This window comes from Microtus oregoni, unplaced genomic scaffold (genome assembly GCF_018167655.1).
Source record: "Microtus oregoni isolate MIOR12 unplaced genomic scaffold, Mior012 000048F_ref0000485, whole genome shotgun sequence".
Classification (NCBI taxonomy): Eukaryota; Metazoa; Chordata; class Mammalia; order Rodentia; family Cricetidae; genus Microtus; species Microtus oregoni.
Genome location: NW_024543222.1, coordinates 3471364 through 3499162, shown reverse-complemented (window position 1 = coordinate 3499162; position 27799 = coordinate 3471364). Strand labels below are relative to the sequence as shown.

At 54.7% G+C, this 27799-nt stretch overlaps 1 protein-coding gene across 1 annotated transcript; it reads right to left on the bottom strand.

The window, feature by feature from the left end:
• Positions 1 to 331: 331 nt before the first annotated feature.
• Positions 332 to 27799, bottom strand: Rhbdf2 (rhomboid 5 homolog 2). The gene is made up of 19 exons (XM_041635820.1): positions 27738 to 27799; positions 13140 to 13281; positions 9030 to 9185; positions 7947 to 8071; positions 7219 to 7414; positions 6936 to 7139; positions 6269 to 6397; positions 5807 to 5925; positions 5500 to 5697; positions 4137 to 4248; positions 3891 to 3965; positions 3582 to 3743; positions 3281 to 3387; positions 3117 to 3180; positions 2930 to 3024; positions 2668 to 2743; positions 2438 to 2538; positions 2115 to 2268; positions 332 to 1603 (listed from the first exon to the last, which is right to left on the bottom strand). Exons 3-19 carry the CDS (start codon positions 9171 to 9173, stop codon positions 1184 to 1186), a joined length of 2481 nt encoding a protein of 826 aa, XP_041491754.1. The 5' UTR covers positions 9174 to 9185; positions 13140 to 13281; positions 27738 to 27799; the 3' UTR covers positions 332 to 1183.

Below are 27799 nucleotides of genomic sequence, written 5' to 3'. Positions count from 1 at the left end.
AAAAAAATATTTTTGGGGAAGGGTCTTACTATGTAGCTCAGGCTGGCCTAGAACTCACAGAGATCCGCCTGCCTCCCGAGTGCTGGGATTAAAGGCGTGCACCACCACTGCCTGGCTTAAGTGTTCATTTTAAATATGTGTCTGTGTGTCTGTGTGAGAGGGAGGTCATGGAGGCCCCAAGAGAGGATTGGGTCCCCTGGAGCTGAAGTTGCAGTAGCTGTGATCCGAACCCAGGTCCTCCTCAAGGACAGAAAGTGAGCCCGCCACCTCTCCAGCTCCAAGCTCTAGTTTTCATTTTCTCAGCGGCCTGAGACTAAAAGCAGTATTTTCATAGAGAATGTCATTTAATAAACTCGAGACATCATTCATACAAAGTTAGCGTTAAAAAATTAGGACCATAATATAAATTGGAAAAACAAACAAAACACCAGGCCCAACAGCCGCAAGCATCCCTTGGAGTCAGCCCTCAAGGTGGCTCAGCCCCTTGCCACACAGGGAGGAGTGAGGCAGAGGTGGTGGGGACAATCCGCGCATCAGAGCCCACCTGTGAGGCCAGATACAGATGCTGGAGCTAGGGCTGAGCTGGTGACTTAGAGATCTGGCTTCTTTGCTTAACAATAGCCCTTAGCATCCCTGTAGAGCCATCTCTCCTTGCTTATCACTGCCCCAGACAAGGGCCAAAGTCTATCCTACGATGCTGTGTCTGGGAGCCTTAGGAGCAGGCTCGTGACTCCATAGACAAATGCAGGAAGGGCTTGTAGAACAGGGAGGAGAGGAGAAACAGGAAAAGGGTCATAGCAGCATGGTGGGGACCTCAACCCTGAGGACAACTGAGGGAGCAGCTGTGTGTCTGGGGAGGTCACAGTCACAGTGTTAACGGGAAGACGGCACCTGCACAGGCCAGAGCCCTGGGAAGGAAAGTTATTGTCTCTACAGGGGAAGAGAGGCAGGCAGGGCCTAGGACCTGAGCCGTGAAGAAACAGGTATCCTGATGTCCCCCAAACTTGAGTCAGGTACATTCAGGCCTGAGAAAGGGAGACTCATGTCCCTGGGAAACCCCGTCTTTACCACCTGTTTCATATGGAGTCAGCCTTGCCTACAGAGCGAGCCCCTGGGCTCGGGGCCCTGCAGTCAGCAAGTCTCTACAGGCACATGGCCCGGGGTAGACACAGTTTCTGCAGAGTTAGTGTAGCACCTGGTCCAGCTCATACTTCTCACAGAAGCGACTGGTGAAGGGGAAGCAAGTGAGGTACTCGATCCAGGGCCAGTTGATGGGGTAGATGTAGAGCCAGAGCACCAGGGAGGCGAAGAGCCCGGCGAAGACAACCAGCGACACCAGGATGAGTGCCCGCTTGCGGTACTTGTCACTGGTGCCGAAGGTGATGTACGGTAGGAAGGCAAAGGCCAGCAGCATACCACTGAGGAAGCCGAAGATGTGCGCAATGTTGTCTATCCAGGGCAGGAGGCCACAGATGAAGAGGAAAAGCACAATGGCCGACAGGTTGAAGAAGGCCTTCCACGGTCGCTCCAGCAGCTGCCAGCTCTGGAAGAGCTCCACAAAGAGGCAGGCAAGGAGGCCAAACTGTGACCCAGCTGGGCCCACCTGAGGAGGAGAGAGGTGGCACGCTGACTCTGGGTACCCCCCCCCCCCCCGAGGCGCATCTCACACTCAGAGGATGAGGCAGGGGTTGCTGCACTTGCTCTGCCCATCCTTGTGGAAAACCTGGGTGTGGGACCCACTTGCTTAGCATAAGCCGGCCTGCGCCGGAGACCACAGGCAGTGGACAGAGCACAGGCCAGAGGGAGCAACAGACTTCTCCTCCTAAGAGTGGAGAGCAGCCAAATGTAGGGATTCCCTGAACAAGGAGTGGGGACCTCTGGTGACGCAAGACCACCCCTGTTCCCTCCCGCCAAGAATTAAGAGACCAATCAGCAAGTCCCAGCTTAGCTGTCCACCTGTAGTTAAGGCGGACCAGTGGGGCTCTGTGCCCTTGCTGCAGATCCTGGGGTGGGGCTAGAGCAGGAAGCAGCGGGGCTGGTTCTCCCCATATGCCACACTTCAGGCCCAAAAGGGTGCATTCCACCCTCTTCGCCCTCATCTCCCAAGTTAGTACCTCTGCCCGATAGGGGAGGAAGATGGCGCTGGCCAGGTTGCCGGTGATGCCACTAAGGATGAAGATGATGGAGATGCGGTGCCAACCGGCCAGCTTCTCCAGGTCCCTCAGGATGGTCATTTGGAAGACCACAGACACAAGGCAGTGCACTATGCTGGGGGTAGAGACATGAGCATCATCAGCCTTCCCTGTGTGCTCACGGCCAGCAGCTGGGCACACCACAGGGGCAGTCGGCACTGGCAGGGTGAGCCAGGGTCCAGAAGCCCTTTCTCCAGCATGCGGGTGGGAAGGCACAGGGCAAGGGGCAGCGAGGCACCTCTTACCCCGCGTGCAGGAATAGAGACAGCCAGATCCGGTAGAACTGGTCAGGAACCTCAGGGTTGAGGAATGGCAGTAGCCCGCACACCTTGTCCAAACAGTGCACCTGGGTGGGGGACACAGGGTTGTTGATGTTGCCCGAGGAAGCAGACCAGGCATGAGGCTTCCAAATGGGAAGGATCCAATGAGTCTTAGGACCCCTACGGCTTCTGTTCCCCCAGAGAGCCTTGCCCACCTGGGAACAGAGTGTTGCCTCCTCATGGAAATAGCCATGCATGAATTCACAGTACTCCCGGGTGGTGATCTCACAGCTGTGGACAGGAAGCAGACAGGGCATCGCTTAGGCTAGAGCCAAGCACCTGGCTGTGGCAGGCAGGATGGAGCAAGCTCTCTTTCTACCTGCCTCACGGCCCCCTCCAGCCGCCTCCCTACCAAGAGCAGAGACTGGAGGACAGTTACAGAGGTTCATCAGCCTGTGGGGCTGGTGTCTAGCTCACCTGCCCTTGGTGCCGATGCAGCAGGGGCGGCCTTTGATCTTACAGTCTATGTGCAATAACCCCGTGTGGTTGCTCTGGGCCTGCTCTGTGCAGATCTAAGAGAGAGGGTACCGATGGCGGTGGGCTTCAGTGCCAGAAAGCCAAGCATCCCCACCCTCATCCGACAGCTTCTGGATGAGTCACTCACCGGCCACTTGGTAATATCATCAGGCCAGATGTGGGCCCCACTGGAGGCTGGCTCTTCACAGGTCCTGAAAGCAGTGGTCGGATGGGGCAAAAGGAAGAACTGGGACACCCACCCGCCAGCATCCCAGAAGGCAGCTCAGATAGCTGGGTGGCTCTAGGCTGTACCTGGGGTCTTGGTGGCACACAACCGCTGATGGCTGCTTCTGGCCCTGATCAGACGTATCTGAGGACCCAGTGTCATTCTGCCACTTCACGAAAGTGGCCAAGGTCTCCTAGACGGTGGAGAGGAGGTCAGGTCATGCCAGGGCAATGTCACCCTCCAGGACCAGGGCTATTCCCACTTTCCCAGGGCTCAGTATGTCCCAGGAGCAGTCCAACTTTTCCAGCCTGACTGTGGGCTTGCCGGCCAGGCTGGCAATCTGGTAGGGCTGTGGTGGGGCTGGCAGGGTCAGGGGGCCGGACTCACCGAGCAGTCTTTCTTCTGGGTCTGGATACAACCCGAGCGGTCATTCTGGACACAGCAGCCCGAGGCTCGCTCAACCTCACGCTCCCTCCGCACCAGCTGCTCAATTTGCTGGTCTTTCCGGATACAGGGTGAGAACTTTGCTCCTAAATGGATCAGGTCAATCTGGAACCGGGAGAGGGGCTGGTGAGCCAGCTCTCCAGAAGGGGCAGGGCACCCTGTATCCACTTTGGAACCTCCCCCAGCTGCCCATCTGCCTGTTGGGGAGTGGACAGGGTACGGGCTCCCAGGCATCCCTAGCTTGGGCCTCACCGAGCTGGGGCCAATCCAGAAGTTCTCCTGCTGGATGTATTTCACGCTCTCGTACACACCTCTGTTCTTCAGCACCTATCAGGGAGGACAAGAGGAGCCAGAGCCCTGAGTGTGAGGGGAGCGCGGAGGGCTGGCACCTCTAGAACAGAGGAGGTGAGCCTCAGCACCTCCAGCTTGGGCCAGGTCGCCGTGGTGGCAGATACTGGTGCCCACTGTGCCGCAGCCCCTTGGCAGAGCCCTACTCACCAGCTGGGTGGTGACATGCTGGGCAAAGCCCACAGGCGCAATGCCATAGGTGCAGATCACCAGCAGCGTGATGATGACGTGGACAAAGGTCAGCCAGTAGGTGAAGTAAGGCCTGTAGGCAGAGGCCTCTATCAGCCTGGCAAGCTCACGCCCCGCCCTCCCCCTGGACCCCGGCGGATGTCCCTGGGCTCTTTTGTTCACCCTAGTTCAGCCTTCTCAGAGAAGCTGAAGGTGCATCACCCCTGCTGTTAACTGGCAAGCCTGGCTGTGCTCATCTCTTCCTTGCTCCTCCTCTTGCACTTCCTGGATCAGCCAAGTGACCCTGAAGGCCCAGGGCCTTTGTGCACACTTTACATCACCTGGAGATCTACCTCCCCAGCCCCCAGCACTCACCCGCCACAGCTGTCATTTCTGACTTTTGTATAATTCGGAGTCCAATGTCTGACATCACAATCACTCTGTGACCATCTCGTTCTTTAACCTCCAGGTTCCCTTAACGTTTCTGTGCCCAACTTCCCCCAGAACCCCTTGCTCCAGGCTCCAACTTCTTTTGTTCTGTTTTAACTTCTTGTTTTGAGACAAAGTAGCTCTATGGAGCATTAGGTAGAACTCAATATATAGACCAGGCTGGCTTTGAACTCACAGAGCTCTGTCTGAATACTGCCTCCTGAATACTGGCATCAAACGTGAAATTATTTATTTGTTATTAGTGTGTGTGTGCACGCGCGTGCGTGTATTGGGAGTGCAGACGACACAACATGAATGTGTAACTAGTTCTCTCTTTCCACCTTTATATGGATCCCAGGGGTCAAACTCAGATCACCAGTCTCACTAAGCCATCTTGCCAGCCCCAGGCTCCAACTTCAACCTGTCCTTCTGACTGGCTGCAGTCTGGGAGCCACGCTGTAAATAAGAAGGCACCCGCCAGGTGGGAGCCAGAACTTGGGAGCCTGCGCATGTGAGTGCAGACGACACAACATGAATGTGTAACTAGTTCTCTCTTTCCACCTTTATATGGATCCCAGGGGTCAAACTCAGATCACCAGTCTCACTAAGCCATCTTGCCAGCCCCAGGCTCCAACTTCAACCTGTCCTTCTGACTGGCTGCAGTCTGGGAGCCACGCTGTAAATAAGAAGGCACCCGCCAGGTGGGAGCCAGAACTTGGGAGCCTGCGCATGTGCCTGGTAGCTTGTCATTACGCGGCAGACCTTCAGGAGGCGCTCTTGAAACGTTTACTAAACCGGAAGGGGCCGTGTTAGGAGCGAGGACCCTGAGAGGTTTGGAAGCTCTGGAAACAGAGCCCGGCTCAGGCTAGCTCCTGGAGTAGGGTGGGGGACACGGGGGGTACAGGACGGAACTCACCGGTGGCTGTCAAAGCTCTCCAGCTGCCTCTGCACGGTGCTGCTGATGCTGCGGCGGTAGCTGCGGTTCAGCCAGTTTCCCACGACACCCAGGCCGTAGTGCCGCTTCTTCCGGTCAAACGCAAAGTGCTTTACTTTGGAGGCAATGCGCTTGCCGCGCTGGGTGCCAGGAACCGGGGTTCGGCTGCTGTACTCTTTCCTGGTGGTAACAAAGGCTTTCAGCCTGAGAAGCCTCCCAGGGCTTAACAGGGGTCAGATCCGGGCAGAGGCCAGGGCAGGGCATTGGAGAGTCCTCACCCTGTACTCACAGAGGGATTTGCACTCCATCAGGGGAGACTGGGGAGGCGGAGTGTGGGACCCCTCGGAAGTTACTAGCAGAGAGTGGAGGAGACTCAAATACATCATCATGCATGGAACTCATTTCTTCCTGGAGTAGGGAGGGCACCAAAGACAGGGTAAGTAAGGAATCAGTGTCCCGAGTACTATCTCCTAGCACGCCACTCAAGGGCAAGACAGCGCTAAGTAGTCTCTTCAGGATGGAAGGGGAAGCCACATACTTGTCAGCCCTGAACTGATTTCCCAGTGGGTTCACCTCCCACTCTGCAGCCCCCTCTAGGGGAGCCCACACCAATGGCTCACAAAGGACACACCCCATCCTGCCTCTGGACATTTCAGGGCTCCCAGTAGGACACAGTCAAGGCCAAGGTTACTTCTCCAGATCCCGGACCTCCCCAGCCCCTGCCTGCCCAGAGTCCACACCCCATGCTTGCCTTACTAAAAAAGGAGGAGTCGAAGGTGTCTGCTCCATCCACAGCATCCTCCTCCAGGAAGCTGGGGTAGGCAAAGCTGCGCTTGATGTTCCGGCACCGCTGCCCTGTGGCGTCCAGTACCGAGCGCCCCTGGGTGCGGGACAGGAGCAACATCAGTATCAAGACCCAGAACCCAGGGCCAAAGGGGCAGCGTGCAGGTTGACAAAGGCATGTTAAGGGGGTGGGCTGAAGGAACTGGTCAGAGCCAATGGCCAGGATGGGGCTCCAGCTGCTGCTGGCCCCCTCACAGCCTCTCTTTCCAAGGTTTTAGGACCAGCTTTTCCCTCGCGACCTCCTGCCTGCTGACATGAGCAGCTGGCGCTCCAACACTCAAGGCGTTCATATTCACATTCATATTCTATACCATATATTCACATTTATATTCTACACCGTCATGCTCTGGTCTGGGGCTATGTCCCCTCTCTGCTGCCTCTTGGCCCAGCACACCAGGCCCTCACCCACTCGTCTGATCTTTATCTCCTGTCATTCTTCCTAAGACAGAGGGGCGGTGAGGGTCTCGTAGGGAGCTGGGGCCTGAAGGACACAGGTATCTCTGGTCTTCAGGGTATGTATACCAGCTTAGTGGCTGTCTCAGATGAGGACTTACATCCTTCAGCATGGGCCTCACCTTGAGGAGGGCGGCGGCTGCCTGAAAGCTCATGTGGGCAACGGATATCCTTTTGCGGCGGGGCAGGTGGGAGTAGCCAGAGCGGACGCTGGTGAAGGATGTGAGGGACAGGACCCCTGGAGTCAGAGGTGGATGGGGAGCGTGAGGCCGGTCCACCTCATCTGGGTGGCGGAAGGCCCGACCCCGGGCCAGGGGATCCACAATCTGCAAGAGACAGTGGGTAAGAGAAGCTGGCCAGGCCCTGGGAGAGCCGCCCACTGCTCCTCATTTCCAGGACGTCCACCTTGGGCATCTTGCAGGGTTTTGGAGACTCAGTGCCCTGGAAGGAAGGCACCTCCTGGCTGGGCAGCTCCAGTTCCCTCTGGCACGAGGCCTTGAGCCGGCCATAGTGCACGCTGCAGTGGTGAAGGCTGCGACGCTGCCAGTTTTGTCGCTTGCCTTCCCAGTCGCCACTGACCCCGAACCACTGGGCCGTGCCCCTGTAAAAGAGATACAGCGTGGGTGGAAAGTCGTGCATGCACTTCCGGGGGGGGGGGGAGGTACGTGTGAGGGGTCCTGGTATACATGTATGTGCAGGGGAGCTGGGGGTGATGGTACACGTGTGTGCACAGGGAAGGTGATGATTGTACACGTGTGTGCACGTTTAAAGGAGGTAGCATGGGGGATGACAGCGTGCGTGTGCTGGGAAGGTGACCGTGTGGTGTGGGTGTGTGTACACAGCCCACTGATGTCCAGGCTTAGAGTGAAGGCCACATCATGAGGTAGGTGGATCTGGGAAGGCCCCGAGAGCCCCTCTGCCACATGCCGTGAAACTTCCTGTCAGGAGCCCACGTGGGGCCCAGGCTCCCCATCCATGCCACCACATCGTATCATATTCTCCGCAGGAAGCTGCCTCTTACTGACCCTGTCTACGCCTTTTGGAAAAGGGACTCAGGGCTCAAGCCCTGGGCAAGATCAGGTGCCCAGAATGTGCAGACTGCCGGGGTGTCCAGGTGGGGCCCAGGTGCTTACTTGCGGATGCTCTGGGACAGGGAGGCCTGACGGCGGAAGCCGGGGCGTTTCTCGGTGCCATCCTGCCATCGTCCTCGGGGTTCCTGGAGGCTGACACTCTTAAGGTAGGCTGGGTTCTTAGGTCTCTGTGGGGGAGCGAGGAGGGCTTGCGCTGAGTGCATAGCCCGTTCCCTTCTTGTGTTGGGGACAGAACCCAGACCCTTCAACACGCCAGGTCACTTTAACACTAGACCACTGACCTGCACCCCCTCCCTCTGCAAGGGCTTCATTCCGAACTTAAGATCAGCATTTTCTAGTGTTTTCTAGCAAGGTTTGGGGATCTAGCTCAAGTTGGTAGAATGCCTGCCCAGCATACATAAAGCCCTGGGTTCGAGTCCCAGCACTGCATACACCAGGTGTAGTGGTGAACACTTGCAACACCGGCACCCAGGAAGTAGAGGCAGAAAGATCAGAGTTCAAGGTCACTGTTGACTACATAGCAAGCTCCAGGCTAACCTGGGCTACATGAGACACTCTCTCAAAACAATAAAAACACAATGTTTTCCAGTGAACCCCAGCAAATGCTTCCTATACATGATCTGCCCATGATGTGGGACGGGCTCGCCTCTTTTCACGTGGTGAGCGGGCAGCCCCAACATTGCTCCTCTTTATGTCTCAGGCTGTGTGCAAAGCCCACGCTATCTGGGGCCTGTTCTCAATGGGCTCTTTATAGGACAGGAGTCCAGATGGACAGAAACACTGACCCATCCCCCCAAGAGTCAGGCGCTACAGGGGTGGGTTGCTGGCACTGTGGGACCCTGCGCCCACTCAGGTCACTGGACAGCCCACACCCCCTCAGAAGAAGCCAGTCAGGGCCAGAGAGGGGAAATATAAACAGCCAGAGCCTAGGCAAGTCTTCGGACACTGCTCCCTGTCTCGTGGCCACCAGGCAATACAGCACACAACGTTTCAGAGTTCAAAGCCTCACTCCCTACAGTATTGCAGCTCCGCGTCGAGGCTGCAGGGCTGCCAGTGGACTGTGATGGACAGGTGCTGAGTGGGTGGGCACATCTGTTGCCTGCGGCTGTGCCTCCAGCCTCTCACCTCAGGAAGCATGCTATCCCGCTCGCTGGGGGCCTGGGCCTCAGGCGGCGGGATAGTGATGGAGAGGTTGGGTGGCTTCCGGCTCTGCAGGCGGCTACCAGACACAGAAGAGAGGTTGCTGCCATCCTTGTCAGCGGAGGCCATGGTGGAGCCGATCTAGCAGGGAAACAAGGAGATCAGCACAGGCGCACAGAGCTGGCAGGACTAGCATGGGGTGTGGGTGCAGGGTGAATTCTAATTGGTTTTAGAATAAAAACCCGGAGTCAGATATAGGGGTTAACGCTGAAAGATCGGAGAAGCAGAGAAGCCAGCTACTAGTTCTTACTACTACCGAATCCTCAGATCAAATGGAGTATCCTGTTTCTACAAGTCCTCAGACTGAAGGCCATCTCTATGAAACCTCAGCCTGAATCCTGAGCTCCTGTCTCCTCGTGCCTTCTACTCCTCTCCCCACCCAGCCATATCACTTCCAGTCTCCACCTCCCTAATGCTGGGATTGATGTTGTGAGCCGCCACTCCTTGGCTCTATTTCTCTTTTAGACTGATTCAAACTCGTGTAGCCCAGGGTGGTCTTGAACTCACAGAGATCCATCTGCCTCTTTTTCCTGAGAGCTGGGATTAGAGGTGTGTGCCACCATGGCCTGGCCTCTATGCTAACTAGTGTGGATAGCTCCGCCCTCTGATCTTCAGGCAAGCTTTATTTGTTAAAGCACAAACAAAATATCACCACACTTGGGGATCTTAAAACCAGGGAAGGCAGCTCAGGACCAGACCAACTGGTCCCACATGGCCTCAGACCAAGTACCAGAGAGATGCGGCTAGGCCGCACCTGGGCCGGGTGGAGGAACTTGGGGTCTATTTCTGGCTTTCATTTGCATTTCTGACCAGCAGGGGTGGGGAGAACCTTGGCCCAGCCTCAGTCCCTTTCTGACCTCTCTGCTCCAGGAGCAGAAAGATAAGGAGTGGGTGTGGTCAGAGCAGGTCAGGGGTCTTAGGGTGGGCATGGACGAAGGGTCCTTCCTTGGTCTCTGGGGGGACGTTCTACAGACAGGACCGCTCCAGACAACCAAGCACGCCAAGCTGCCAACTGGTGCCCTCAGCGCTGCTGGGCCGGCACCAGCTGCTGCCACCAGGGGTCAACTACACAGCGCAGGTGCTTCTCCGGGGGAAGCAGGCCTTGTGATGCACAGGAAGTGGTGGCTCTGCCTAATTCCCAGAGGGAAGAGAAACCCACCATTCAGGTCCCTGTCCCCCAAGGCTGCCTAGTTTCTCCTCAGAGTTAAGTGAAAGCCATTTCAATGGTGGTGGGCACATATAATCTCAGATGCTTGGGAGGCCGAGGGAGGAATAGCATTTGGGCCCAGGAGTTAAAGGCCAGATTCAGCAACATAACGAGCCTCTGCGTAGTTAGTACAAGCCCGTAATCCCGGTGCTTGGAAGACTGAGGAGAGAATATTGTGAATTTGAGAATGGCCTGGACTAGGTCAGCCTGGGCTATACCTGTTAGAAAAGAGAACGATAATTGAAACTGCTACTATCCTGGTATTTCTCATATTTTTTTCCCTTTAAGAGAGGGTTTCATTGCAGGCTAGCCTTGAACTTGCTGTGTTTCTAAGGGTGACTGCGAACTCCTAAATCTCCTGCCTCTCCCTGCCATGTGCTGGGATCACAGGCATGGGCCGCTGTGTCTGGTGGATATGGTGCCAGGGATCGAGCGCAGGCTCCATGCGTGCCAGGCAAGTACTCTCCCAAAAGAGCCACATCCCAGCCCTGGTATTTCTTTTTTCACAGCCACGGAACATTTTAACAATAAAGGTGAGTCATGCTCGCTGAACAAAAAGACTGAGCACAGCAAAGCAGAAAAGAAGGTTGGGGCCATCCCTCAGGGCGGCCTCTGTGTTCCAGCAAACAGCACAGGTTCTTAAAGCAGCCGAGGCTCTCGGGTCTGGTGTGGATCCCTTTCCCTTGGGAACACATAGATTGCCATTTTTGCCTTCTTTGAGGACAGAAAAGCCCTCACTAAATGACACACCAAGACTCAATTCCTGACGGATGGTTACGCAGGACGTTTAGTGTTGATCATGTGTGGGTATGTTGGAGTATGGAAGACCAAGCGCTACCTGCAGGAGGCTAGCAGGAAGAACAAGGGTGTTGAGGATTGCAGTGGATCTGGATAGGTGGTCCCGTAAAGAGGAGGTGCTTGTTCACCCTGTTAGGGAACTTTTCACTGCCTGGGCTGGGCTACTGAACCCCATTCCCCTTTGATGGCACCCAGATGAGGCACCCGCTGTCTGCTTCTGCCCCTGCGGCGCTGGGACGCTCAGTAGGAGGCAACAATGGGCAGAGGGTAATGCTCATTAGCCACTGCATGGGCCCACGTCCAGCTCTTACTAGCTTTTACTTTCATTTCTTTATCTTCTGTGTATGAGTGTTTTGTACGTTAGTGTCCATTACATACACCTGGTGCCTACGGAGGCCAGAAGAAGGCAATGGATCACCTGAAACTAGAGTCACAGATAGTTACAAGCCACAACATGGGCGCTGGGAATCACACCGGGTCCTCTGCAAGAACAAGTGCTCTTAACCGCTGAGCCATCTCTCCAGACCCCTAGCTCAAGCCATCTTTACCCTTCTCCACAGCCTGTTCTCACCTGAAAGAGCCCACCAATCTCCCCACCCTCCCAATGGACCTATCTCAATGACAAACTCATGCCTATCTGTTTGGTTCCAAGATCCCATTCTTCAAGATCAAGCTCCTCCATGCAGCCTCCAGGCCCCCTTTGCTCCCCCCTCCCCACAAGCTTTGTTCTGACTGTGCCACTCTGGCCCCTCAGCTGGGTGCCCCCAGCTTGACTTGCCCCAATGACAGCACTGAACCACTGCCATGGGGCTTACATTTGCATAAGAAAAAGAACACATTCTCCCTGTTTGGACCCCCAAAACATCCCTCAAGCGCTATCCCCAGATACCATGCAAGAACGTCCCCAGTAGTGAATTCACCAGAGCTAAAAGGTGACAACCACCAAATGCCCATCAGTGGAGGACCGGGCAGACAGAATGGTGCAGATGCAGAACAACATCCTCATCCTAACACCAGCTCAAGACAAGTAGGACCTAGGTGCTAAGCTAGACTGTGACCTTGAGAGCATCATCTAAGACGCCACTCACAAAAGCCTCGTGTCTGCCATCCCAGCACTCAGGAGGCAGAGGCAGGAGGATTCTGAGTTAGCGCCAAGGCTGCTGAGAAGGCTCAGAGGTAAAGGCGCTTGCCATCAAACCTGACAACATGAGTCTGACCTCTAGAACCCAACACTGTGGAAGGAGAGAATGGTCTCTTGTATAAATTGCCCTTTGACTTCCATGGTACACTGTGGTATCTGTACCATATAAATCTAAATACTCACAAAATAAACAAATCATTGTGGAAAATTTGAGAGTGCGAGGCACAGTCTGGGCCACACAAAGGATTCAAGGGATTTGATACATGAGATTGCACTGGAAGAAAAAGAGAAGAAGAAAAGAGAGAGAGAGAGAGACCAGACAGATGGCTCAGTGGTTAACAAAGGCTGCTCTTCCAGAAGACCTGAGCTCAGTTCCCAGCACCATCAGGTGGCTCACAATAGCCTGCATCTCCAGTTCCAGGCGACCAGATGCCTTCTGACTTCCACAGGCACCCGCACACACAGAATACACACATACACATCAATAACATTTTTTTTTTTAAAAAAAAAAGTCGGGCATGGTGGTACGTGTCTGTAATTCCAACATTTGGGAGACTGAGACAAGAGGGCTGCTTTGAAATCAAGGCTAGCCAAGGCTATAGCAAAGTCCTCTTTCAAAATAAACAACAGGAAAAGAAAACCAAACAGAGCTAGAGATACAGTCAAGTATATCAGACTTGTACCTACAAGGTCCTGGGTTCCGCGGATGCTGAGCCTCTGCCTGCACAGGTCACTCTGGTCTATGACTATTACAGGGCCATGACAGAGAGGGCCTCCTGGTTTAGCCTAGATGCCACTTCCTCAGAGGGGCTCTCCCTGCCTGCTGAGCAGCCCCCAGCCACGTCTCTGAGGCCACCACCCAGCCACCACCTGGCCACCAGCTTCCTACCTGCAGACAAGTGTGAGCCGCACTTCCTATGCTGTTGGAGGGTGTCTTACACCATGTTCCCCTCCTTCCCTCGCTCTACGGATGCTCCTGGGTCGCCGTGGACAGATGGAATGACAGATGGCCGTACGCCTTAGCAGTCAACCTGTGAGAACAGAGGGGCTGGTTAGAGAAGGGAGGCCAACCTCCAAATCGCCCCATTTTCCTGACCTCACCCATCTCCCACAGGAGGGGCAGGAGGAGACAGAATGAGGACCCTTCACAGTGCTGGTCCAGCCCAGCTCCATGTGGCCACTGAACTTGGGGTATTAATCTACTACCACTCACGCACAAGGTCTGGTCCAGGGCTTCACTGGAGCCAGGCATGAAGGTCTGCCCATATTTTGTTTTAATATTACTTTTAAAAAGTCTTTTATCCTTTAGACAAGGTCTCAGGCAGTCTAGATTGGCCTTGAACTTGCTGTGTGGCTGAGGATGACCTTGAACTCCTGATCTTTCTGTTGTTCTCTGCCTCTGAGTGCTGGGATCATAGATGTGTGCCACTACTCCCAGCTCACTAGGACTTTAATAGAAACATTCAATTCACAAGTCCAGGAGTTGTTGTCTTTAAAAAAAAAATTAATTTAGGGCTGGAGAGATGGCTCAGAGGTTAAGAGCATTGCCTGCTCTTCCAAAGGTCCTGAGTTCAATTCCCAGCAACCACATGGTGGCTCACAACCATCAGTAATGGGGTCTGGTGCCCTCTTCTGGCCTGCAGGCATACACACAGACAGAATATTGTATACATAATAAATAAATATTTAAAAAAAAATTAATTTAATCTCTTCTTCCATTGTCGGTCAGGGATCAAACTCAGGACATCGGGCTTATATAGCAAGCACTTTTGAAAAACATGTGGGTGTTTTGCCTGCATGTATGCCTGTGCACCACATGCACACCTGGTCACCGCACAGGCCAGAAGAGGGCTTTGGATCCCTGGGAACTGTTACAGATGGCTGTGAGTCGCCATGTGGGTGCTGGGAATGGAACCTCTGAGCCATGTCTCCAGCGCCAGTGGAATCTACCTAACCATGTCTTCTGACTAAGATTGACTCTCTGGGGTGGGGAGATGGGTTCAGTCCTGAAGTGCTTTCCATATGAGCGTGAAGACTTGAGCTGGGCATGGTAGCATGGATGTGTCCTCCCAGCCCTGGGTCAATGGGAGCAGGAAGAGATGCATGGGGCTTGCTGGCCAGCTAGCCTCGCCTACTTGGCCATGCTCCAAGGAAGTGAGAGACCTTATCTAAAAACAAAAAAGGTATATGGTCCCGAGGAATGATGCCCAAGGTTGGTGTACATCGCAGGCACAGGCTCACACACACACACGCACACTCACACACACAACACTGGGCTAGGTCCGCGGCTAGGGATCACTTAATAGATACAGTGCTTGGCGCGCAGGTGTGAAGAACCCAGGAAGAGCCAACAACAGCAGCGCCTGGAATCCCAGCATGCCTCCAGAGAGCCAGGAGGTGGAGGCAGAGGATCCTCAGAAGCCAGAGGGCCAGCTAGCCTGGTGGACACTCAGAAGACAACAAAGAGACCCTGTCTCAAACAAGGCAGATGGTGAGGATTGACTGACATCCCAGGCTGTTTCCTGACCTCCACACATGTGCCAAGGCAGACACACCCTCATAAACACACTCACCACCACCACTGACAGTCACACACACACACACAGAAAGAAAGGAAAGGGACCAAGGCTGGAGCTTAGGCTGGTGCCTGCCACATAGGCAGGAGGTCTTGGTCCCCTCCAGCACCGCAAATAAAACAGATTTATTTTCCATCAGTCAGCCTGATGCTAGGCCAGTGTTCAAGTGGCGGGGACCTGTTCTGCCGTGTTTGTTTTTTAACTCATTGACTGAAGTAAAATCCACACAACGTAACATGAACTATTTGAAAGAGGGAGCCGCGGCATCTGTGTTTTGGGAAGCCCTGTTCAGGCATGTATCATAAACAAGGCAGAGGAGCACAGCGGACCCTCCCTGGAGTAAGCCCCAGGAGCTGTCTGGGTGAGTGTCTGGGCAAGGAGAGCACCACAGGCGCCAGGCCTGGCCTGGCCCTCTGCGTGTACTGTCCCTCAAACGCCTTCTGATTTGTAGGTGGGCAGCGGAGGCTCCGAGGGGTTATTAACTTACTCAAGCTCACACAGCAGGCAAGGGGTGCAGCTCAGATCCAAGTCCTCAGACAGGAGCTGAGAGAGGCTGCCTTCAGAACCTGGCAACCTCTTTTCCAGGGTACACTTGGGACTGGAAGCACCTCATCATGGGGCCAGGGAGTCATCCACAGACGGAGCCATGGGCTAGCATCCTAGCGATTTTAGTTTGTTTTTTCAAGACAGGGTTTCTCTATGTAACAGTCTTGGCTGTCCTGGAACTCACTCTGTAGGTAGACCAGGCTGGCCTTGAGATCTGCCTGCCTCTGTCTCCCGAGTGCTGGGATTAAAGGTGTTCGCCACTCAGCTCCCTAGTGATTTTCAAACCATGACCAGCAGAGGTCTGTGCTGCCCAAAGGCTACCGTGGGTGAGCTGGAAGCAGGTGCTGGTCAAGGCCCCTCTCTGCTTCCACCTGCAGGGTCTTCTGTGCTTTATATTCTGCACTGAGGCCTGCCAAAGTCTCCACATCACAGACACAGGGCACTGGGTGGGGGATGGGCTTCGAAGAACTGAGGCAGAGTTGGCCCAGGACATTGCTGCTTCTTTACCAGGGACCGACGACCTCAGCTTTGGCTCCATCACCCCGAGGTGTCAATCACCCCAAGGGCTGTCCCACCACCCTCTGAGATCACAGATGGAAGACGCTGGGATTGGACTGGCAGACTCTGAGGAACACCGGCAGTCACAGGAGGACACTGCTCGCAAATAACTCCAGGACAACAGCCTCACCTGGGGCCTCTACACAATCATCTGGGACCGGAGTGCAGGGAGAGGGCATCAGGCGGGCATTACCCTGGGGAACTGGCACAGACAGGGAGGGGCAGGCAGCAAGAACGAGAGAGGTGGCAGAGAAACCTCAAACTCGGAAGCTGTACCCTGAGAACATCACCCGTGACTCTCTCTAGCTAACAGCTAGACCCTTCTGGAATGAGGGGCTGAAGGTACCTCCCGGGAGTCAGCACTGCAGGTTTAACCCTATTCCGCCAGTCTGGCCATGGAACAGGCTCATGTCTGAATGCTTAGGTCCCAGCTGAACTGTCTGGGGAGGACTAGGGGTGTAGCCCTGTTGAAGGGGGTGTGTTGCTGGTTTCAAAAGCCCGCACCAGGCTCAGTTTCTCTCACTCTGCCTTCTGCCAAGCTCTCTGCCATGATGGCCATCGACCAATCCTCTGAAACTGTAAGTTGACCCCAATTAAATGCTTTCTTCTATACACTGCCTGGGTCATGGTGTCTCTTCACAGCAACAGTTCTGAGACACAGCTTTATCCCCCTGTACCTCCTTCAAGCTCCCACCTCCTGTATCTGAGGCCCTGCAGCCACATGCCTCCACCTCGTCCACCTGGCCAGCCCCTACTGCTTCCCCCCATACGATACATCATACAATGTACCCCAACCACACTTACTTCTCCTTCCTTCCAGGTTAACCTCCCTTCCTCCCCCTTCAAAAAAAAAAAAAAAACCCACCAAGTCTAATTTGTGTTGCCCATGTATTGACTGCAGCATGGTGAAACTGCCCGTGGCCAGCCCCTTCATAAAAACTGAATCCTTCCCCATCTCCCAGCAGAAGCCATCAACTGTGAATATTACACATTTCGGCATGTTCATTCAATTTTGTTTTCTTTTTTTGGTATTTTGAGACAAGGTTCTTCTATGTAACCAGACTGGCTGTCCTGGAACTTGCTCTGTAAACCAGGCTGACCTCAAACTCAGAGAGAGATCCACCTGCCTCTGCCTCCTGAGTGCTAGGATTAAAGGTGAGCACCACCTCTGCCTAGCGAAACTTAAGTTTATTTGGGTTATTAAAGACTCTCTTAGCCAGGCGGTGGTGGCGCACGCCTTTAATCCCAGCACTCGGGAGGTAGAGGCAGGCGGATCTCTGTGAGTTCGAGGCCAGCCTGGTCTACAAGAGCTAGTTCCAGGACAGGAACCAAAAGCTACAGAGAAACCCTGTCTCAAAAAATAAAAAATAAAAAAAAAAAGACTCTCTTCGGTAGCCTCATGTCTGGACTGCTTTGTGGGGGTTGTGGGGAGAGGCTGTCATAGACACCATCATCGTCTGTCATTCTCAGTTATGAGTCAGCAGGCATTGAAACCACTGCAGAAGCCCTCGTGCCCATAGAAACCGGTGGCAGCATGGATTACGGACTTCCACATGGTGGCTCGAGGATCACAGACATCAGTGTGGTTTCCGGTGACAACATGGATCATGGACACCAACACGGCCTCCAGCAGCAGCAGCACAGACCACGGAAATTTGTTGGTTTTTTTTTTTTTTTGGTTTTTCGAGATAGGGTCTCTCTGTGTAAAGTCCTGGCTGTCCTGGAACTCACTCTGTAAACCAGGCTGTCCTCAAATTCATGGAGATCCACCTGCCTCTACCTCCCAAATGCTGGAATTAAAGGCATGTGCCACCACTGCCCCCACGGAAGACTTCTGAGGAGACCTAACCTAGAAAACGAACCGTTCTTGTTGCTCAGCGTCAGGGCGATGGTGTGGTTGGGCAGCATGTCCCAGGTGTCAGGACCTGCGTGACCTCCGGGCTGCTGTACAAGACCCTGCCCTCAGCGCTGGCAACCCAGCCAGGACTCTGGGCATACGTGTCGTGTTTCCCCCTCAAGTGTCACCTCCAGGAAGCCTGCCTGGCCACCACGCTGCTCTCACAGCATCCCACAGCTCTGTCTGATGTCAGGAGTCTCCTGTGCTATTCTCACACCCAGTCTGTCCCCATGGAGTCCTCTGGGGAGAGTGAGAGTCTGCAGATGGGGAGAGGTCGTCAGTCTTCATGGACGCTGGGCAGGCTCTGGGGGTCACTCGCCTTGCCCTGTCCCACCGCAGAGCTTGGACGGAGGTTACTGGGTGCTGACTGAGAATGGAGCCCAGTGGCGTGGTTCCCTGGTTAGCCATACACACTGTATTCCCTTCTGAGGAGCTGCATTCAGAGGCCAAGCCACTCAAGCTGGAGACTACCCCCCCCCCCCCATACATGCAGGAGCCCTCCCTTCCCTATCTCCCTGTGCTGCTATCAGGGCCAATCTCCAGATGAAAAAGGCAGACAAGACTATGACCACAGGACAGGGGAAGTTCACAACCTCTGGGACAATCTTAGGTGGCACAGAAAGTCTGATAGCAGGGATAGGGCTGCTGGTGACCAGGAAGGTCTCGCCATCACCTGCACCAAAGCCGTGAATCTATAAGTAGCTGAGTCCCTGTGCCTCAGCTTCCCTTTCTGTCCACTGCCAGTTAAGCTAGGCGACAGCTCATATCCAACCACAGACAGCCCAGATAATGAAGGTTTTCTCCACCACTTTCTCCCAGATCTTCTCCTGACCCCTCTGCCCCAGCTTGTGTAGAGGTGATCCCGCGTGTGCTGGCAGCTGCCTGGCACAGGAGTGGGGCTGAGCAGACTCACTCTAGGTTCCCGACGTCCAGGGCAGGCTACGGGGACAATTGCAGGAACCGCCCTAGCAGCCACTTATCTCCCGCCCCCAGAAGTGCTTGCTCACTACAGAGGAAATTGTGACATCCTGGGAGCAGGCTTCCTCTTGCCCACAGTCATATCCGCTGAGGTCTCCAAGACCCCAGGCTTGCTGCTGCCCATGGGTGGGGGTGGAAGGGGCCTAGGCAAGGGTTATGGCCTCTGCCACCTGCCCAAGTTGGATCCTGGTCTAACCTCTAAGGAGAAGCCTTCCCGACAAGCGTCTCTAGTCAGAGCCCCAGAGATGGTCTTGGATTAAATACCAGGGCGGAGGGTGGGTCGGTGTTTCCTCTTCCCCGTAGAGTGTGGTATCCAGCAGGGATGGGGGCAGGGCAGACAGAGGACAGCACAGCAACACTGAGATGTCATATGTGCCCTTGACAGATGGCTTCCGCGGCCTCTACTAGGGTCGGCACGCTCTCCCTTTAGATAGCACCATGCAGCCAGCCAGCAGTGGCCTCGATTGGGCACACAGACACATAGACTCAGAAACTGCCCTGAATGCCCAGAGAATCCGGTTTCCCCACAAAGGGTGGGGCCCAGCCACTCCCAAACAAGGCAGGTCCAACCCAGGCATGGTAGGCAAGGTCACCCCTGGGGAGTGCTCCCCCAACCACACCAGGCAGGGTGCCCCTCCCTTACCAGGCAGGTGACATTAGTGCCACTGCCCTCCTACTCTGCTGCAGGAGAGGGTCCACCTGTACACAGGTCTGACCTGAGTCCCTTTCCCTAATCAATGCGCGCTCCCCAACGGGATTCTGGAGCCCCAGCATTCTTATTAATAAGTTCTTATTAATTTTTATTAATAAGTTCCTACTCCCTTAAGCTCTGTAGACTCGGGCATCAAGGTGGCTTGACAGCTATATTCCCCAAAGGAGTGGGACCCAAAGCCACATATGGCCAGAAATGGCGGCAGAGGGGAGGGCTGATGGCCAAGGCTGGCCCTCTCCCCTCTAGGGAAAGGGGAAGAAAGACCATTATTCACCCCGGAATATGACTAAAGGAGAGGGTTACAAGTCACCTAAACAGGGGACTTAAGCAAACCACACCTGGCCCAGAAGCCACAGCCAGCTCTGGGCTGTAGGCAAGTCCTGGAGCATGCAGAGAGTGGGCAGAGAAGGGGGCGGCGGCAGACAGACTACTGTCAGGTCCCTGCTGAGTCACAGGGTGATGACGGTATGGGCTGGGGGCAAGGAAGCAACTTCTCTCCCCGGCTTCCCTGCCACAAAAACCAAAACTGCACCTTCCCTCCCAGGGCCCTGCTGGGAACCTCTGAGTTTTTAGAAAGCTTGACAAAGAGGAAGCGGAACCCTCAACTGCTGCAACCCTCTGTTATAAAAAAAGAAGAAAAAAAGCTACCATTGCTGACCTCTCCAAGTTCTCCATCCCTGATGGTTCTGGAGGAGGACAGCCCATGGAAGACAGAGCTGTCATCTAAGACGTCTCCAGATCGGTCCCACACAGCCAGTGACTGCTGAGCGGCTCCTGGCCCTGATAAGAGGCTGGGATTGATGGAGCCAAGGCAGCAATGTGAAAAGCTGACATGAGGTCCCGGGACAGGACCTTGGAAGGGTCATAAGGTCATAAGACTTGAGCAGGGGGCAGCAGGATCTATGGTCTGGCAGGAGGCTGCCAGGACCACAGAGAAGGAGGGGAAAGGACTCCTTCCTTTCCCAGTGCCCTCCCAACCCCAGATATGGAGCAGCAGGTGGTAACACAAAGCCAGCACACCCCACTGGCCTGCGCCTGGTGGCCACCCACAAAAAAAAATGGTTTGTGGGTTTACGCCCTGAACAGATCTCACAAGCAGCATCCCCCCCCCCCCCCCCCCCGCTGACAGAGCCCCCACTTCTTTCTCTCCTTCACTTCCCAGGGCTTGTGCCAACCTCATTTCACAAGACCAGACCTGCAGGAGCAGGTCCAAGGACTTGGCAACCTGCTGACTTCTTTGGGCTTTTCCTCATTAGACCCTAAGCTCTGGCCTCCCTCTGACCCAATTAGAGCAACCTGGGCGTCACAGCCCACCACAGACACGGGAAGCGGCTACTAGGCTCCAGGGAGCTGCCAACGGCAGAAGTAAGTGTGAGGACGCCTGTGTGTAGGTGTGGCGCCCTGCTCTTATCTTCCCCTCTGCCTCCATCTATCCGGGCTTTCTCTGGACCACAAGCCAGCCAGGCAGAGATGTGACTGCCTCCCTCCTCTGCTGGGGACTCTAGTCTAGCAGCAGGCTCAGGTGGAGGAGGGGGCAAGTTCTGTATCCCTAAGGCTCAGGATGCAGCAGCACCTGGGCATGAGTGTAGCTCAGCGGACAGTTTGCCTGGCATACACAAGGCCCTGGATTCCATCACAGCAACACACACACACAATGCTAACACACACACAGAGCTAACTAACACACATACACAGAGCTAACCAACATACACACACTGCTAACACACACACACAGAGCTAACCAACACACACACACAACACACACACTGCTAACACACAGAGCTAACCCATACACACACACGCTGCTAACATACACACACTGCTAACACACATACTGTTAACACACCACAGCGACATACACACATGCTAATGTACACATTGCTAATACACACACATCCTGCTAACACACATACACACTAACACACATGTTGCTAACACACACACACTAATATACTGGAAATGGGTATGCAGCCAGAAATCCCAGCTCAAAGTTCCTCTGGAAATTGTGACTATAGAAGCTGCTGGGGGAGGCAGGCCCCCTCTAGCAACAGAGTAAAGATGCAGGTGTCTTGGGCAGAACCTAGGACAGAGCCCTATCCCACCCAGGCAGGTGGCAGCAGGTCACAGGCTAGGATGCTGGCCACAGCCTTAGGGGACAGGGGACAGTTCAAAGACAGCAAATGGGTGGCTGGGGTCCAGGATGTTTGTCCAGCTGTCTGGTCTCCTAAAATTGTAAATTCCCCCTGGGAGGGGTGGCAGAAGTCCCAGATGTCAGGACGCCCCCTGTAGAGAGAGCACTCAACGCTGGGTACCACATCAACATGAGCTTGCTTCGATATGGATGATCTGCCTGTCAAAGCAACCTTGGCTGCTGGGAATTGGGTTTTCATTGGTCTTCAAAGCCATAAGAGACAAGCCTAGTGGTTGGGGCAGGATGCGGTGGAGCCTGGGAGGAAGGGTTGAGTAAAATGGTGCATTTTACTTCTCTGGGGTGCCTTGACACCAAGGTGTGACCACCACATGCATGCACACAGCTGGGCTTTTGTCTGATACTTGCAAACCAATCACCCACCCAATTTCCACCTGCCATCTTGGGAGTGCAGCTGCAGATAATGCAACTGCCTGACTGGGGAGGCAGCATCACATCATGCATGCATGCCACGTCACATGCATGCATGCCACGTCACATCATGCTACGTCATGGGCCCAGCTCTGTCGTGTGATCTTGAATATGTCACTTAACTGAGATGAATCTGTTGTTCATGTAGCCCAGTGAAGTCTGAGACCTGGTGTCTCTGTCACCAGTAACCAGGGCTCGCCTATCATACAGCATGCTCCACTGAGGGACAAAGTCTCACCCTACCCTACAGCGTCCTCCTATATTCGGTAGGAGTCAGAAGGTGACCAGGCCAGGTGTGAGCACCCGAAAGCCAGGAAGGATTGCCAGCTGCCCCATGTTGTTTATCCTCAGTATTCTCAAGACACCCTGCTGGGCATCCTGCCAAGATTTGCTTCTGCAGGCTAGGAGCTCCCCCTCCCCCCGCAGGGAATATGCCAGCCAGACACTTTTCAGCTTGTACGTTCTCATTAATAGGCTAATAAACTTGATTTCCCAGAACTCTGCCCTAGGGCACCCTACTTCCCCAGGAAGACGCTAGCCCCAGACACAATGGGTACTAGGGATTTAGGGCACTTAGACACGGGACCATGGAAGCTGTGCCCACAGCAGGTGAACCTTCACCTGCCCACCACTCTCAATCTCACTCCGGGGTGGTGTAGGACGTTCATGGGGGAGAATGAGGCCTGGCTACCCTGTCAGTTTCCTGTGCTATGACACGGGGTGACAGTCCCTACGTGGATGGTAGATCCTGCACGTATAAGGCCTGACACACAACCAGGAGCTAACTGATGGTCTTCTGCCCCCCCTAGCCGAGCTTCACCATCATGACCCATGTGGCCTATGTATTAGCCAAGAGCCACATGTCAGGATTCTACTTGACAGGTTGTGTGTGTGTGTGGGGGGGGGGGGGGGGGGGGGGGAATCAAGGGTCAGCAACATTAAATCACTGATCCAGATCCCATAGTCAAGAAGTGGTGGGGCTTTTCAAACAGGGTTTTTCTGTGTAGTCCTGACTGTCCTGGAATTCATTCTCTAGGCCAGGCTGGTCTCAAACTCAGAGAGATCCACCTGCTTCTGCCAGGATTAAAGGTACCTCTACCACCTGGCAAGTTTTATTTTGTTTTTTTTAAAGATTTACTTTTATGGGCCAGGCGATAGAGGCGCACGCCTTTAATCCCAGCACCAGGGAGGCAGAGGTAGGTGGATCTCTGTGAGTTCAAGGCTAGCCTGGTCTACAGAGTTCCAGGACAGTCAGAGATACAGCCAGAGATACACAGAGAAACCCTGTCTCGAAAAACAAAACAAGGAAAAAAAAGATTTACTTTTATTATATTTTTCTGGGTGTTTATGGATGTTTTACCTGCATAGATGTCTGTTCATCACATACCCACCTTGCCTGTGGAAGCCAGGGGAGGGTGTTGGGTTCGGGTTCCCTGAAAATAGAATTACAGACGGTGGCAAACCAGCATGTGGATGCTGGGAGCTGAATCCAAGCCTTCTGTGAGAACAGCAGACGCTTTTAACCGCTGAGCCGCCTCTCCGCCGGTTTTTCACCCCGCCGGTTCTCTCGGCATCATGAAAAGCCAAGCGGTGGAAGGACTTGTCTGGAGTGGCGGCTCAGTCTAAGTAGATCGGGCGCAAAGACCTTTGGCTCATGAACCCCTCCCTCCTCCACCAGCCAGGAGAGGTGCCCGTGAGTGGGAACACCAACTGCTTGAGAAGCACTTCTCGGCTTATCAAGGAGCTTTCACAAACATTATCTCATTCACTAAGACTGGGCGGAGGCAGCTGTCACTATGCAGCCTGACTGATAAAGTCCCTTAGGGCTCCGCTGAGCCCTCAGTTTTCAGTCCTGCTTCTACCCGGAATCCCACCCTTCCGAGACACACCTGGAGAGGGAAAATGCACCCTGTGCCAGGAATGAGGAGCAGCAGCTGTGATACTGTGGACATGGGTTCAGTGGCCACCAATTGAGACAGAGGAGCTGGGCTCCCCAACACACCCCCAGGCCCAAGGGGTTCTCTGCCCCAGACACTGCTCCTTTTAGGGTTCAGATGATATGGACGTGCTTTCTCATCTGACACCCCAGTAGCCTACAAAACAGGGTCTCTCCAATAATCAAATCTGTGCCGTGCACCACAACCTATCCCCAAACACATCTCAGGAGTGTGGTGCTGGCTCACTTCACTTCACAGTGTCCCCACCACAGCCATAACCAGGCTGAAGAGGTTCACAGGTCACCTCATAATCCTGTACTGTACATCTGGAGAAACCGAGGCAGAGACTACCTAAGAGACTCCCGTCCTATGGAGCACTCACACAGACTGGAGTCTGCTGGCCCCAGTATCTTACCTCCTGGTCTTTGAGCTTAGGATCACCTGCCCTTCTGGACAACCACAGTGTCTATCCCACGCCCTGCCAGCACTCGCTTGGCTCAAACCACTATGCAGGGGAGGGGGAGTACACGACAGACCCGGACATACAGAAACTGCCTTCCAGCAGCTTCTGAACCCCAAATGCTTGTATCTGGGCCCCTGACGAAATCTGGTCAAGGGAGGTGACACCCAGCAATTCTCCATAGCTCCCTGAAGATGAGAAAAAGGGTTTCCCTTATGCGGGTCTGCAGCCCAGGGAAGCCAAGGATACTTGGGGGCAGTCCTGGAAAAACCCTCATTCTTCCCAACAGCAGGCCAGGCGAGACTGGCTCCTCTTGTGAGGCCGCCTGTGTGCCAAGAGCTGCCCGCCCTGGCAGTGGCCCTGCCTCAGGGCCATGTGGCCGCTGAGGTCAGCCAGCACTCAAGAGTGCTGAGTCTGATCGCTCCTCCCCCCCAGCCCTTCCGATCTGGATAGGAAACTAGGAGCTGCTCCCAACGAGGCAGATGGTGAGGTCACTTTGGAAATCCCCTCAGGCAATGGGGCAATACCTAGGCAGGATCCCACGAGTCCCAAGGGCTGTGCTGAGTTGGGGGTGGGGGGAGTTGCTTGAAGAGCCTGCACACTTGTGCCCTTTGGCTTCTTCCTGCTGTCATCTGGTGCCTGTCTAGGACACAGTTTATACAAGAAATGAGGCTGAGGAGATGGCTCAGCAGTTAAGAGCACTGGCAGCTCTTCCAGAGGTCCTGGATTCAGTTCCTAGCACCTACAGGGCAGCTCACAGCCATCTGTAACTCCAGTTACAGGGGATCCAATACCTTCTTTTGGCTTCAGCAAGCATCAAGCACACACATGTGCGAAGTCCTGCATGCAGGCAACACACACACACACACACACACACACACACACACACAGGCACTGTCTATAGTTCAGGCTGCAAGAAAACTATCAGTGAGCCCAGAGCAGGATTGAGACCCCAGGGGCCCGCCAGAGCTTGCCTGCTATGATTTGTCCCTGCTCTTTCAGAAGCTGCCTCCCCAGGCAGTGGCGTGTATACAAGGTGTGGGAGGAGGGGGGGGGTCACTGACCAGAATGAGCAAGTGAGTCACAGGTTTGGGGTAGGTGGCTTTGAGGAAGTCTGAGTGTTTAGCTTTATACCTTCAGAGGCACAAACAGTCGGATAACCACTACAGTTATACCCAGCTGAAAAGGTCTTTGGCTAATTTTTTTGAGACAGGGTCTCATACAGCCCAGAATGGCCTCAAACTCACTCTGTGGCTAAGAATGACAAGCTCCTGCTTCTCCTGCCAATGCTAGGATTTCAGAGCCCATCACCAGATCTGGCGGCACATCAGGCTTTTAGGGTAAAAACACCAAAAATCAACCAATCAATCAAGACCCCCTCACCTCCTTTCTCACCCACCAGAGCTCCCAAGCAAGAATTCTAAAAACACACAGCTCAAGGGGAGAGGGAGATGTTAGTTTCTGGGGAGACAGAATCTGACTGCCTCTTCTGGCCCTCCCCTACCTAACCTGCAACACCCTCCACCTCCGTTCCCAGAAAGCTAGGAGCGCAGGAGCCCAACACCCCTTGGGGGCTCTGTAGGGTGGCTTTAACAGCTATTAATCCCTGGGGCCTGAGCCCACCCGGATACACCACCACAGAGGCAACCGACCCTGTTAGAAGAACAGAGCGGGGAGCCGCGGGGAATTAGTAGATCCGTTATTCCCTGGGTGTTATTTTCCTGGTGTAAATATCCAGAGGAGTTAGTTCTGTGTTCAGAAGGAAAATTCCAGTGGGTCACATGGCATCCCCCATCCATGAGGCCTCTGCTTGTCCAGCTTTGGGAAACTCTATGGGAACAGAACTTGGTCCTGCCCTTCCTCCATCTCCAGGAATATGTGAGCTCAAGGGTTACTAGGCTCACCATGGGCTTATCCTGGGTGAAGCACTCCAGGCCTGTGCTGCCAGAAGGCCCCTGTTCCCAGCTCCTCCTCCACAGGGCCAGGAGCCAGCAGGCAAAAGACAGCCTTGTAGCACCATGGCAGGACACTTGCCAGGGCAAAAATCGCCCTCACACCTCCTTACTCTCTCTCTCATCTCACTTTAATTCATCCCACAGTCCCTGGAGAAACTGAGGCAGGAAGAGGAATTTACAAGGGTACCCTGATGGGCCTGGTGACCGACGGTTTTTCAATATTGGCTTTTGGAGGGCCCAGCTCTTTGCTGTGGGTCTGACCTGTGCATTGTGGGGGGGGACCCCTGATCACACCCACAACACGCTAGCAACAATACATGCTTCCTTCCTGGACAGTGACAGCCAACATGTCTCCAGACATTGCCAAATGTCCTCAGCGGACAAAAGCGCCCCTATGAGAACCAAGTTTCGTTTTCTTCCCCCGCCCCCACCTAAAGAGTCACAATAGCGGGGGGTGGGGGGGTGCTCCATTCCCTCAGCAGAGACACACACACTGGAGCCCCGACCTAGCCGGTTGAGGAACAGCTGCCACTCCACTTGTGGGGCAGTTCCTCAGATACACATCACCTTCGCGCTGTGAGTGCCAACCCTACAGACGCCCCGTTCAGTATTTCCTGGAGCTGGGTCAAAGCATGGACCTGGGCTCCCTCTCTGCCCTGGGGTGGGGGTAGAGGCCTGGGTTCTACAGATCCTACAGCTCCCCAACCTTTAACCCAATGCAGACACATCACTTGGGGGCCCAACTCCCCAAATGCTTTGGTCCATAAACCAGGCTATTCCTGACTACAACTCTGACGGTGTGAGCCTCGCCCCACCCCCGCACCTGTTTCCACCTCAGCTAGGCTCCACGCACAAACTTCACCCGCGGGCTCTGGGAGTTCACGCGGGAGAAAGGGGAATAGTCTTAAAAGGGTCTAACAGGGATTTCTGGGTGGAAGGCGGGGCCGCACGTTCCAACACTAGGCAGTGCCCTCTTCCTCCCTGGGCTTTTAAACTTGTGCGCAAACCACGCGCCGGGACATCTGGTGACCGTGCCCCGGGGAACCCCATAGGGTCCTGGTTCCGGTGAGGCCAAGGATCTGCGTGTGGAATCCAGCGGCCCAGCGGGCACAGTGAGTCCAGCCTCAGCCTCTGGGGCGAGCGCAGCCCCCGACCCTCCCCGCGGCCGTGCCGGGCAGTCCCGGGACTCCCCAGACACCCGCGGCCTAGTGGACCCGAGCTCCGCCGCGCCCAGTGCCCCGCGCTCACCTCTCAAGAGTCCCCACGACCCGGGAAGCTGCAGCAAGCTGAGCGGGCAGCGCGGCGAGGCG